The sequence below is a fragment of the Gavialis gangeticus genome, unplaced genomic scaffold, assembly GCF_001723915.1.
Source record: "Gavialis gangeticus isolate Ggan-Ray unplaced genomic scaffold, GavGan_comp1, whole genome shotgun sequence".
NCBI classification, from domain to species: Eukaryota; Metazoa; Chordata; order Crocodylia; family Gavialidae; genus Gavialis; species Gavialis gangeticus.
The window spans coordinates 120,209,476-120,223,065 of record NW_017728992.1 but is presented as its reverse complement, the minus strand read 5'-3'; the positions used below and the strand labels follow the sequence as shown (position 1 = coordinate 120,223,065).

Genomic DNA, 13,590 nt, shown 5'->3' with positions numbered 1-13,590 from the left:
AGTGTCTCGTGTATTCAGCATCCCATGCTTCAAAATGGTGGTGGGAGCCCTTTAATTAAAGCTCATTCCACAAGCTTTAGTTAAAGTGTCCCCACCATCATTTTGAAGTTCAAGGACACTGAATACACAAAACACAGAGGCTGCTGAAGCCGAATTAGCATGCTCCAGCAGACTCAATTAATTGAATCTGCTTTGACACTTATAATTACAGTGTGTCAGAGCAGGCACCCTGCCCTGCTTTAAGATGCCTCCCAGCCCTGCCTTCTGCCCTTCTTCAGCCTAACACAGCTAACTGCTTCTTAGTAAGCTAACACTTCAAGCTTCTAATATCCTATGCAAGGTAGGTTAAAACTTGTTTCTCTAAATGACTGGCAGAAAAAATAGAAAAATTGAAGAATGAAGCAATTGTCCATCTGATCAGAGGGAGAATTACACCATGTCTAGTTCTTTGTATTTATTTCCATAAGTTTCCTTGTCTGATCTCACAAGATATTAAAATAATTCACAAATAATTTGCAGGCATGAGACCTTATTTGTAGAAAATGTTATTCTAGTTTTATGGTATCATGGTAAAAGCAAACATTGAAGAAAGCAGTATGTCTGGGCTATTCTGTTTTTCTGAGGGATTCAGTAATATTTTGTTGTTCATTAGAAAATAATCTCTCGTTAACAGGTACTCGAGCAATCATGTCCTGCATAAACACCATGTTGGAGACAATCCAGTTCCTGGTATTGTTTATATATTACTACTTTGAGGCTTTTGTAATGATGTTTTTTCCTACTCATAAAAATGTTGCTGGTGAAATAGTGCTACTTTAGTTGTAAAGAATTTTTTCCGTATAACTAGTCTAAAGCGATCTTCAATCAGTTTGTGCCATTACTTTCTAGTCCTGCCCTGGGTGGCTTTGGTGAATAGTTGATCCCCCAGTCTCCCCTGATATACTTATAGGCTGCCACCAAGTCCCCTCTGAGTCTTTTCTTCTCCAGGCTGAATAGTCCCAAGTCTTTCAGGCTCTCCTCAGATGACATGGTCTCTAGGCCTCTAATCATGCAAGTGGCCCTCCTTTGGACTCTCTCAAGCTTCTCCACATCCTTCCTGAAGTGCAGCACCCAGAACAATACTCCAGCTGTGGTCTCACCAAGGTCGAGTAGAGTGGGAGGATGACATCTTTGGCTTCTATCATGACAGCCAGGTGTCATTTAATTATAGTGCTAGCCTGCAAGTGTGTTGAGGATTATTTCTCCCCAGATGGAGCACTTTGCATTTCTCTGTATTAAAAGATATCAGGTTGAGGTCTGCCCACCTCGCAAACCTGTCCAGGTCAGCCTGTAGTATCAGCCTGTCCTGGAACATGACCACATTCTCTCATAGTTTGGTCTTGTCCCCAAACTTCACTTTTAATACCCAAATCCAAATTGTTGATGAACATATTGAAAAGTACTGGTCCAAGTACTGAGCCCCAAGGGATGCCACTGGTCACCTCCCACCAAGATGACTCAGTTCTGTCAATCAGTACTCTCTCAGTCCTACCACAGAGCCAGTTACCTAGCCACTAGACCATAAAGCAGTCGAAGCCACATTTTCCCAATTTAACCATGAGGACATCCTGGGAGACCAGGTTGAAGGCCTTTTTGAAATCCAAGTGTATGACATCAGCATCATTCCCCCTATCCAGATGGTGAGTTACCTGATCACAGGAGATGAATTTGGTCTGGTATGACCTGCCCATAACAAAGCCATGTTGGCCATCCTGCAGAGTACTACCTTCTGTTAGCCTGTCAATGATGGATTCTTTGATAATTTTTTCCAGGATTTTACCCAAGATTTGTCTGTAATTCCCTGGGTCCTCCTTTCTCCCTTTCTTAAAGATAGGCACCACATTGGCCATCTTCCAGTCTTCTTGGACCTCTCATGAGCACCATGAGTCTTTAAATAACTTGGCCACAGGTTCCACAATGACATTGGCCAGTTATTTTAGCTCTCTCTGGTGTAGTTCATCTGGTCCTGCTGACTTGTAGATATTTAGTCCTTGTAAGAGGTCTCCCATAAGACCTATGGGAGGGTGGTCGCCTCCACCATGAACATCCTGTATCTTGTCCAGCAGGCTAAAACTCTTGGATTGGTGAAATACCGATGTGAAGGATTAGTTCAGGAATTCGATTTTGTCCTGAGTGTCAGTTATCTGCTGTCCCATTTAATTCATTGGCGGCCCTATGCTTCCCTTATGTTTTTTACTACTCCCTACATATCTTAAGAATGACTTTACATTGTCTTTGATTTTGGTTGCCAATTTGTATTGGGTTTGTGCTTTTGCTGTCCTGATCCACTCCCTACAGGTGCGAGCTATTGCTGAATACTCCTCTTCGGTAGCTATTTTTGTCTTCCATCCCTTGTAGGCATCTCGTTTTGATTTCAGGAGGTCTATGACTTCTTATTGAGCCAAGAGGGTCTCCTAGCCCTTTTGCTGCCTTTCGTATGACAAGAAATGGACTTCCTTTGAGCTTTTAGAATCACTTCCTTGAGGAACAACCACTCTTATTTTACTCCTTTCCTCATTGGGCCGTTGTCCTGCAGGGCCTCAGCAACCAAACTCCTGAGATGGTGGAAGTGAGCTTTCCTAAAATCAAGGATTTCTACCCTACTGGCCAATTTCCCTGATGTATGGTGGATGAAGACAGTGATCTTCTCATGGTCACTGTCGCCCAGCTTCCCTTCAATCCTCAGAGTGTTTACTAGGTCATCCTCTTTGGTTCCCAGGTATGGAGCCCTACTGAGATATGTCACAGCAGCAGGAAGACAAGTGAGGGTTGTGTTAACCCTTACACTACCACCACTCACTCATCCTGAAGATGAAACCAGATCTGACCTACAAGGAGCCTCATAATCCAGATCCAGCCCAGAGGGCTGTGCATTTTGACACCCCTGCTTAAGGCCCTAATATTTGTTTTCCCTTTAGCTTCTTTTTTTTTATCTGTAGGTATACTCCTAGTTATGTTTTCTATAATGGTTTGAAGAATTGTAACAGCTAAAAGTGGCAGAAAATGTTGCAAAATAGCAGGAGTCTGTTAGACTTATATCTGCTTCAGTCCACAATACACCCTTACTCTCCAACACTGGGTGCATCTACACAAGACGCTATGGCTCCGTAATGTCCCACTACAGCACCATAGCATCCATTGGCAAAAAACATGACACTGCCACTATGTCACTGTAGCAAAGTAATCCCTCTTTGTAGCACATTACTACATCAATGTAGTGGCCAAAAATAATTGTGCAGAGCCAGCATAGTGCAGTGAGGACTGTTACTGTGCCATCTTTTAGTACTTCCACAAAGTAGTACTAAATGACAGCACAGTGACAAAACCACCATACAGCTATATGTGGATGTACCCTGTATGGTTTTATTTTAGACTTTTCACCAGATCCTCCTGGCCAGGGGTGCCAAAAAGCTGACTCATGGAGCTGTTTTACCCAAACTGAGGGACTCCTGCAGGGGCCAGGAAACAGTAGAAGCCTGAGTGGGGGTGAAGCTTGCCATAAAACTCCCAGGATACATAGCCCTGTTGGCGCACATATTAATGGCAGGGAGACAAGTGAGGGTTGCATTAACCCCCATGCTACCCCTACCCAAAACATTCCATTAGTTGAGTTCAGCTCTGGCCGATGAGGAGCTCCATGGTCTAGATACAGCTGGGGGGGGCTGCCGGAGGCCAGAATATGTGCTTTCCCTTTGACGTATTTGGGTGGGTTTTCTCGGTGAGGAGGAGTTGTGTTTTAAATCAGAAAAAAAACAGAAAGAATGTATGTTGCATAAAATCTTGGTTTGTTTTTCTTTTCTCCTTCCTTTAGGTTAGACAAGAAGTTGGCGATGTTACTATCCTAGTCAATGATGCAGCTGTTCCAAGTGTAAAGTACTTCATTGATACTCCAAACTTGGACCTTGAAAGAACAATGGATGTGAACATTATGGCTCATTTTTGGGTAATATATCCTCTCCTATGCACAGTTATACAAGTGCCCCAGAAAGCAGTAGTTCAGAAGTGAGCAAAATAACATAAAGATAAATAATGAGTCCTAAGCTACTTAAAAGGTGTTAACATGCAGTCAGTCCAGGGGTTAAGAGCTCAAGAAGTCACCTAAAATTACCATGTATCAAGACCTTCAAAGCCTGGGACAATCACACCCAGGATAATCTTGATGTCTCTTTTTACTCACAGTGTCAGTATGTCACATAGAACTCCCTGTAGTCAGCAAAAGCAAACATTATTAAAAGTAAGTCTGCTTTTCTTTGTATATACAGGCCACAGTGTCCTGTATCATCAGAGCAACACAATCTAAAACCACAATAAGCCAAGCTTTGAAATGAGATCTTCTTATGATATGACATTAGCGTAATGGCTCCTGTGCCACCCGCCTGCACCAGTCAATATGGTCCCTTGGACTTTTTGACTATCTATGTGAACTCTTTGGCCGTCTGCTGAATGTTGTCTTAAAAGCAGAGAGGGAAGGGCAAAGGAGTAGACACAGCAGCAAAGCTGTTCAATTCATGTAGCAGAGAAAAGGCTCCGTTGCAACACTTAACTTTTGAGGGACAAAACAGAATACTGAATTATCCAAGCTTTGTTCTGGGATTCCAGCAAGAAGAAATACAATTTTCTCTGGAGCTTCACTGCAGCAGATAAGGAGGATATGTGGGCAGTAGCAGTAATGCCAAATCCTGGAAGGTTAAGGCCTGTAGAAGAAGATTCGGTGCTAGCAAACGTCCACAGGAGGAGAAGCAGGGTCGATTGCCTGTGTTCAGATTGTAGATCTTGTACTCTGCCACCATGCAGATAAACCCTGTCCTTTGATGGCCTCTGCTGGAAATCAGTCTGCTCTAATCTTGTTGCGCTAAGGAACTGGAGGTTTCTGTTTGCTGGAAAACAGGAAAATGACACACAGTGGTGACGCGTGGGGGTGCACCCCCTGAGAGCACTGGGGTGCACCCCATCACAGTAGCATCCCCCACTTAGGCAGAGGGCGGGGGGCACGTGGAAGCACTGGTGCCCTGCCTATGAGCGGTGGCCGGGGAATGGGGGTGCCAGGAGAAGTGTCACTAGCACTTCCAGGTGCATCCCTGCTCCTTCTGGGCACACCACTGGCACTGGCACTTCCGGGCAGTGTTCCCTCTTAGCCAGCTTAGAGGGAATGCTGCTTCTGGGTTGGTGTGTGCAACTGGCTGTGGGGGAACACGTCCCCACCCCCCATTGGTGCAACTGGCCGCTGGGGTGGCCAGTCCCGCCCCCCTCCCCCACCCCCAACTCAGGAGGCACCACTTGCCGATGATGACACAGAACAGATATAAGTCTGCCTGTGATGGCAGAAAATCTTTGGTTACCAGGGTCCTCTCTTTTTGATTGTTTATAAGATCAGTGCTGTGGTCAGATTCACTATATCAATTAGCTTGTATTCAGAAGATTCCAGTATTGTGCTCATAGTGGTAGCCTCTTAAGATGTCCATGTGCACAAATAAACTATCTCAGGTTGATCTGTCTGATAAATTGGCATGCAGTTCCCTTAGTAATTACCATGTTCCCAAAGAAATCTAGGATGAGGCCTTGTTTAGGGGATTTCTGTTTCATCTTGATGTTCTTGATCCTTTTAATTTATTTTGGTCTCTTTGTCACTCTCCTGTTTTTAGGAGGTGAGCAGAAGACGACGCAGGGAAAGAAGCAGAAGCAGAGGTGGAGCTGGGAGGGGTGACTATGGGGAGCATGCAGCTGGCAGCAACCCTAGGATGGGTTTGAGGGGCTATGACTGCCCCAAAGTTCACCTTAGCTCCCATAGCCACCTGCCCCAGCACTGCTGCCACCCCCGCTCATCCTGCTCTGGCTGCAGCATCTGTGCCTGCCCCGCTCCCACCCACAGTGCAGCCCCCCTCAGCCCCTGCTCCCCAGGTCACCATAACAGGGGCTGAAGCCACATCAGGGGTCCCTCCCCCCTCCCCCACTCCGCTCGCTGCTCCAGCAAAAGGAGTAGGGGAATGGCCAGATGCCACCTGGTATGGACCTGCCATCTGGTTGCCTAGCCTTGGGCTGGGGCTGGAGCTATGGGGCTGAGCCAGTCTGGGCCACGGGTGCTGCTGAGAGTGAATGCAGAGGGACCGGGCCAGGTCATGAGGCAGGGCCCTTCCCAGCTGGCTGGGGCTTGGGCTGGGGCTGCAGGAGCTGTGTGCCCAGTTTGCTCCTGGCTCCCCATGCACAGGCCAGGCCAGGCTGTCATGAAACCACTGCAGCGGACAGGGCTCTCCCCCTCCTACTCCTCCTTCCCCACTGTGAGGCCCAGGGCTGAGAGATTAACTATTTGGTGCGAGCCAAGCCCAGGGTCAGCCACACTCTCTCCCAAGCATCCCCCAAAGCTTGGCAAGGGTTGCTTCCCCTCTCCCCCTCCAAACATAACTTGTCTGTGGTTCCTGCAGGCCAGGGTTGGGGTATAAACCCCTCCCCAATCATACTCAGGCCAGCTGGAGTCTGGCCATGCCCTCCCAGCTCAGTTTCCCTCCAGCCTTCCAGCCACCTTGGAAGGGAAGGGAGGGCTCATTCTAGCTGGCTTCTGGGCTGAGCCACTGCAGGCATGTGGCTGCATTTCTGGAATCAAATGTGGATGTCTATTCACTTGCTAACTGGTTCAATTTATGCAGATTAGACTAACAGGCAAAGATTGAATTAATTCAGGTTCAGGCTTTTCAATGTCTGTACTTAGCCCTGGGGTGAAAGGGGAGTGGCTCGTACCTCAGAGGTGGAAAAGAGGGAGATTTAGGAAGCAACAAGACTCAGCAAGGTGAATGCTTCTTCTCTGGTTGGTTTAGTACGCATTAAAGGTGGCCTAGAGAATGAAGTCCTGAGTCTATAGATTTCTTAGAGACTAGGGCTGGAAGCGACCTCACAAGATCATTGGGTCCAGCCCCCTGCCTAAGGGGCAGGAAGTCAGCTGGGGTCAGATCACCCCAACAAGATAAGCGTCCCAGCATTTCTTAAAGGTATCCAGAATAGGTCTTGCACCACTTCTGGCGTAGTCAATTCCAGACGCTAGAGACTCATGGTAAAGTAGTTTTTCCTTATGTCTAGTCTAAAATGGTCTTCCAGCAGTTTGTGACCATTAGACCTTGTCTTCCCTTGTTTGGTGAGTGTAGCACTGCAGAGTCAGTTCCATCGACTATCCCTCCCTGGGTCCAACCACAGAGCCAGTTCCCCAGCCATCAAACTGTAAGGTTGTCAAGGCCACAGTTCCCCAATTTTACCATGAGGACATCATGGAAGACCAAGTAAAAGGCTTTTTTGAAAGTGAAATATATGACATCAACCTGTTTTCCTTTGTCCAGGTGATGCACCATCTGGTGATGGAAGAACATGAGGTTGGTCAGGCCATGTTGGCTATCTCTCAGAGTGTAGCCTTATGTTAGCCGGTTGTTGATGGTTTCTTTGATGATTTTTTTCCAAGTTCTTTCCAGGAATTGAGGTCAAACTAATTGGCCTGTAGTTCCCTGAATCTTCCTTCCTTCCTTTCTTGAAGATAGGCACCACGTTGACCCTCTTCCAAGCACCACAAGTTCTCAAATATCCTAGCCATTGGTCATGCTGTGATGTCAGCCAACTCTTTTAGCACCCTTGGGTGCATTCCATTCGGGCCAGCTGACTTGTGGATGTCCAGCCTGTTAAGCTGTTCTCTCGTAAGATCTTTGCCAATTATAGGTATATGATCACCCTTACCCTGATAGTCCTGCATCCTGTCAGGCAGAGTGATCCCCTTGGGCTGATGGAAAACTGACTCAAAGTTATCATTGAGGAGATTAGTTTTCTCCTGGGTGTCAGTTGTCAGCTGCCCCATTTGGTTCAGCCAGGGTCTTATGTTGCCCTTATTTTTTTTTCTGACTTCCCATGTATTTAAAGGACTTTTTATTGTCCTTGATTTCCATAGCCAGTTTGAGTTTGGTTTCAGCCTTGGCTTTCCTAGCTCGCTCCCTTCAGGTATGGGCCAGTGCTGCATATTCTTCCTTAGTGGTAGCTATGGACTTCCATCCCTTATAAGCTTCTCTTTTCAAATTCGGGGGTCCATGAGTTCCCTATTGAGCCAAGGGGGTCTCCCAGCACTGGAATGGACTTCTCTTGTGCTTTTAGGATCACATGCTTAAGGAGAGACCACTCATCATGGACTCCCTTCCCTGTCAGATCATGAACTCTCAGGGCCTCAACAACCAACCTCCTGAGCTTGTGAAAGTCAGCTTTCCTAAAGTCAAGGATTTCTGCATTGCTGACTGATTTGCCAGCTTTGTGATGCATAGAGAAATTGATCAATTCGTGATCACTGTCACCAAGCTTCACTTTGATCCTCAGGCCACTGATTAGATCATCCCCTTTGGCCAGTACCAGATCCAGCAGCACCTTACCTCTTGTCAGCCTATAGACTTCTTGAGTCAAATACAGCTCATCAATGCAAGTGACGATGTTTCATGACCAATAAGATTTGGCTGAATGCTCCTCCCATGAGATGTCACCCATGATGACCATGCACCGAGAGCATGCAGCCTCTGCCAGTTCCCTAGCAAATTCATGGTCAAGCTTTTCCTCCTGGTTAGGAGGTCTGTAATAGAGCCGGGAGGGTAGAGCAGTAAAGGTTTAGAGGACTGAAATGTATAGAGGAGCTGGGAGCTATGCATTCTGGGTTACTGGAGGACTGCAAATTAAGCATTTTATTTCTCAGGAGCTGACTAACAACACCCTGGAATGACCTGGATAAGATGGATCAAAGATAACCCTCACTGCATTTGGCTTATCTTTAAAACATTTAGAGGGTACTTAGGACAGGATAACACCCTTAAACAGGGAAATGCTCCCTTTAAAGTGTCTTGATGATGGCTTAAATGTAACCTGTAACACCACCGTTATTCTGTCTTCTTATTGTATGTTGCCCTAAGCTATTGTTAAGAAGGGTGGCATATAAATCTTACGGCTGTCCAACTTCTGAGTGTCCAGAGGCCACACACAACATGCCCATCAGGCCTCACCATTGTCCTCAGGAGGTACAGTCCCTTCCCACCACTTTACCATGCATCTGAATGTGCTCCAGTGCTCCTCTGTGCACCCCTTGCCTCTGCACCCCAAAGTCCCCCCTGCGCTGTGAACCCCCCTGCTGTACTGCACCCCCTGCCCCACTGCTGCTCCCCATGATTCCTTGCTGCACCATGCACCCAGGCACCCTGCTTCCCAGTCATGAGCTCTGCCTGTACATGACTTCATAAAGCCACCAAGAGCTATGTGATTCTGCAGCACTGAAGGCTGTACCACACTCTTCAGCACTGCATGGCTGGGCTGAGGCAGTGGCAAGAAGGTGAAGTCAGAGTCTGGAGTCCCCAGATGCTGCTGCAACCAAACCAATGGGAGGAGCAGCAGCCAGCTGGGAGCCCTGCTGCTGCAATTTAACCTCTTTGAGGCCACACGTGGCTGTTGGGCTCCCAGTTGAACAGCCGTGATCTATCTGGTAAGTTGCATGCAGTTCCCTCAGTCAATCATTTCAGTGTTGCCAAAGAAATCTAGGAGATATAAGTTAAGAATTTATTTTCTCTTGATGTTCTAGTTCCTTTTAAGTTGTTTTGGTCCCCCATCACTCTCCTGTTTTTAAGTTATCCTTTTGTCTTTTTGTAAGCCACCCTGAGCCTTTGTTGAGAGGGATGGCATATAAAGCAATTATTCAGTCAATCAATAAATGTGAAGAAAATATAGAAATGTATTAATGAAACTTTGAAAGTCATACCAGTGAACATCAGTAAATGGAAGAGATAAGAGTACTTCCTGTGCTTAAAAAAAAATCCCTCCAAAGAGCCCTGGTGATTCTAGGGTAAAGTTGATTCTTTTTTTCCCAAATGCTCACAAAACTTAAAAGTCCTTGCTGGTGAATCATAAGTCAAAGATGTGGTTTTTGAATGCTGAAGATACTGAACTACATGTTTTCTTATATGTTTATCTACAATGGTGATATACACTGTCCTTCATAGACTTGCAAAGCCTTCCTTCCAGCCATGATTGCTCGTAACCATGGACACTTGATAAGCATTTCAAGTGGAGCTGGACTTGTTGGTGTCACTAAAGTGTCAGGTTAGTGCTTTATGTATCTATTCATAAATGGGGTTGAAATATACACTGCTTAATCATTTCACTTTTGACATCTCAGAATTTCCTAAGTACAGTTGTCTTTTCTGTAATACAAATATTCAGTAAGCTCATTTAGACCCCATAGATATTTATGAAGATTATAAGCAGAGAAAAAACAAGCCCAATCTGTTTAATTGATTTCAAGAATCCACACGCTGTCCTACATGACTGCTATTTCAATTATTAATATATTCCACATAGTATACTTATTCAACACTTCAGATTTAGCCATATTCTGTTTCCTCGAGAGCTCTAAACTCAAGTAGAAAATATATTCTTAGTATATGATTGCTTTATGAGGTAAAGAAACTTCTTTTTTTTTGTCTGGGAAGAATGGAGCAGCAGTGAGGAGAGTTTAACAGATCCATAGTTTCATAGACATTAGGGATGGAAGGGACCTCAGAAGATCATTGAGTCTAGCCCACCGCCCCAAGGGGCAGGAAGTCAGCTAGGGTCAAATTATCCCAGCAAGATAAGCATCCAAACATTTCTTAAAAGAGTCCAGAGTAGAGTCAGGGAGGTAAGAGATTACATGAAAAAGTGGACAGATGTAGAGGGTGAACAGAGGCATAACCCAAACACTGGGTGCGAGTTGGTGATGGGAAAGAGTAGCATTAAGGTTAGAAGCAAGAAAACAAGGGATGTGATAAGGTACAGCAGAGAGATAAAAAGTAATTGGTGGTGTTAATGCACATGCATTAAAAAAGAGTGTTGAAATGAGATGCTTTTTTGATTAAATCACTGATTCTCTAACTGATATCCTTTGAAGGGTACCACAGGTGCAAGGAGATAAGCACAGGAAATAAGAGAGTGTGAGACGATAAACACAGGCTCAGGTTCTTCTGTGCTTGGCTGCTCCTCTGCCTCTGCTGCCCAGCACCTTGGCAAAGACATAAGCATTGTAATAAGTAAAATAGTTTTTTAAATGGGGTGCCAGTCAACTTGTAAAAGTTGTACAGGTGTACCTGGAATCTTAAATGTTTTAAAGAATCTGGTGTCCTGGTACCTGGAGCTGGTTGCAAGCTGATACACAATAGGATGAAAAGGGAGCTGTGGAACATCTCAAAGGTTGCTTAAGTTTCTGAATTCTGTTTCTAGATGGCATAAGGAAGAGGCAGCTGTCAAGCTAAGAGGTCATGGGGTTCCTATATGGTTGATCACTATTTAAAAAAAAAATAAAGCATCAGAGAAAAGACAGTTATGTCCAAGGTTTCCCTCCTAGCCCTTCTAGTGTATGAGAAAAGGAGAGTAGGGAAAGATAATTGATAGGAACAGGACAGGAAGAATCTCTAGAAGAAAGTGTTTTTAAGGAGGGGAAGAATCAATGTCTCAGATTTATGGAAAAGCTAGAATGCTAATGGAGAGGCAAAAGTGCAGGATGAAGACTGTAAAAGACATAATGGAAAGGAAGTATGAAGAAAAGGGAGTAGAGACTTTGTATGAGGCAGTATTACATAGACCCTTGGGGAAGACGACAAAGAGTTTGAATCCTATGCAGTAAAAGAGACAAACAATATAGGCATTCAAGGAGAGAATGCAGTATGGTTGCAAAGGCGGGATAGTAAAGTGATTCTAGCAGTGCTTGTTGGATAAACTACGTTAGGAAAATTACAGGTGGAGGGGAGATCAGACTAACCAATGGGAAGTGTCCAAGTTGATGGAGACAAGCATTTTAGCAGTGATGCTGGTCAGAAAAGGACTGATATCATGATTTAGTGAAAATATTATTGAAAAGCTGAGAGACCGGATAGTGAAGAAAAGAAGATTCTGATGGTGATATCATATTTTAATGAAACTGGGCAATAAGAGGGACATTGGCGTTGTTAGCTGATGGAAGAGCATAACTTGAGAGATGGGTGTGACAAAACCCTGGAGGGTCCTCCTAGAAATACATCCTGGGTTTGTGTAAGCTTATGGGTCCTCACTTTGCTGAATGGGTATGCCCGGGTCATTCATTTGTCCAGGAATCCTAATTTACCACTGGCACTTTGGTAAAATAACAGAATAAAGAGTTTATTCCAAGGAAGAAGGACTTGTATAAATAAGAAAAAGTGACTAAATGCCTAGACAGAGTATTGTAAAAGAAACCTGACAAAAACCTTATCCTACTTTCAGACTACTACCTGGCCCTCATAAAAATAGCTGGGGTCAACTACTTCTATAAAAACTCAAGCAGGGACTTTCATTCCCCCTCTCCTCCTAAAGACCCCTGTCTCTGCAGCCACCCCCTAATGGTCGCTGCCCCGAGAACATCTATACAACATCTCCTGCCCCACCTACTTTCACGTGTTTCTGGCTGGGGATCCATGACACAGGGCAGGGAGGAAAGAGAAGAAATTCAGTTAGAGAGAGATTAAGTGGGAGATACAACCGAACTGCTAAAAGGAGATGTCTGAAAAGTGTGCAAATGCACATGAAATAAGGGTAAGTTTGGGCATCTTTCACAAAAAGGTCATACTGAGAATATCTAGGTTTGTATGAGTGAAGGGAGTTGACCTCAAGGGGCACTAAAAGTTTTCAGCATCCAGGTCATTCTAGATCACATTTCAACTGTCATATTTAGGTTTTCCTATATATGAAAAAAACTGTTTTGTAATTCTCGAACAACAAACCATGCTGTCTGACCTTTATATTAGTGAGCATTCCATCCTGCTTCCTATTTAATTCACTTCAGTAACCCTATGAAATTCATCCCCAAATAACTGAAAGGTAATGTAATTCTTCACATTACATTTGGTAAATAACACTTAGCATGTGGTGATAGATATGTTTTTAAATGTTTCTTCATTCCTCACTTTACAGACTATTCTGCAAGCAAATTTGCAGTAGTTGGCTTTCTGGAAAGTATTGCTTTTGAATTGCAGGCTACAGGGAAGAAAGGTGTTAAAACCACCATTGTGTTCCTTAGTTATGTAAAAACTCAGTTCACTGGTAGGCTTAAAATCAAGTAAGTAAAAATTACTGCATTTTCTGTGATACCTATATGCATACAACTACAATTTTATTGCTCATAAGTGCACAGAACCAAGTATCTTGAATGCTCTCCAAAAAATTCTCCAATCCAGACTAACCATTGTGTCACCCACCATGACATCCTGCACCATTGCAGTTCTAATGCTGGCATGGCACTAGCAGAAGGCTCAGTGTAATCCACAGTGCTTCAATCCATCCCCCTATTTTGTCCCTAATTCTTTAGATGCAAGAACAAAAAGACCATGCCTTATTTACTTGATTCCAAGATGAGGTTTTTCCTCAAGGGGAGAAAAAGCCCCTCACCTTGGAATCAAGCACAAGGCACTGGGGAGGGAGTGAGGAGTGGCAATTGCTGTGGCTCCAACTCCTGCTCCAGCATCAGCTCTTGGGTTGAAGCCAGGGCCCCAGCTGCTGCTTGCCCTCCACCCC

The 13,590-nt window shown here is 44.8% G+C and overlaps 1 protein-coding gene across 1 annotated transcript in view; it reads left to right on the top strand.

The window, feature by feature from the left end:
• Positions 1 to 13,139, top strand: part of LOC109298733 (short-chain dehydrogenase/reductase family 16C member 6-like) — a 17,846-nt gene extending 4,707 nt beyond the window's left edge. The window contains exons 2-4 of the mRNA XM_019518991.1: positions 3,851 to 3,982; positions 10,032 to 10,131; positions 12,991 to 13,139. Of these exons, the coding sequence (XP_019374536.1) occupies positions 3,851 to 3,982; positions 10,032 to 10,131; positions 12,991 to 13,139 (381 nt within the window). The remainder of the gene's footprint in view (positions 1 to 3,850; positions 3,983 to 10,031; positions 10,132 to 12,990) is intronic.
• Positions 13,140 to 13,590: the final 451 nt, after the last annotated feature.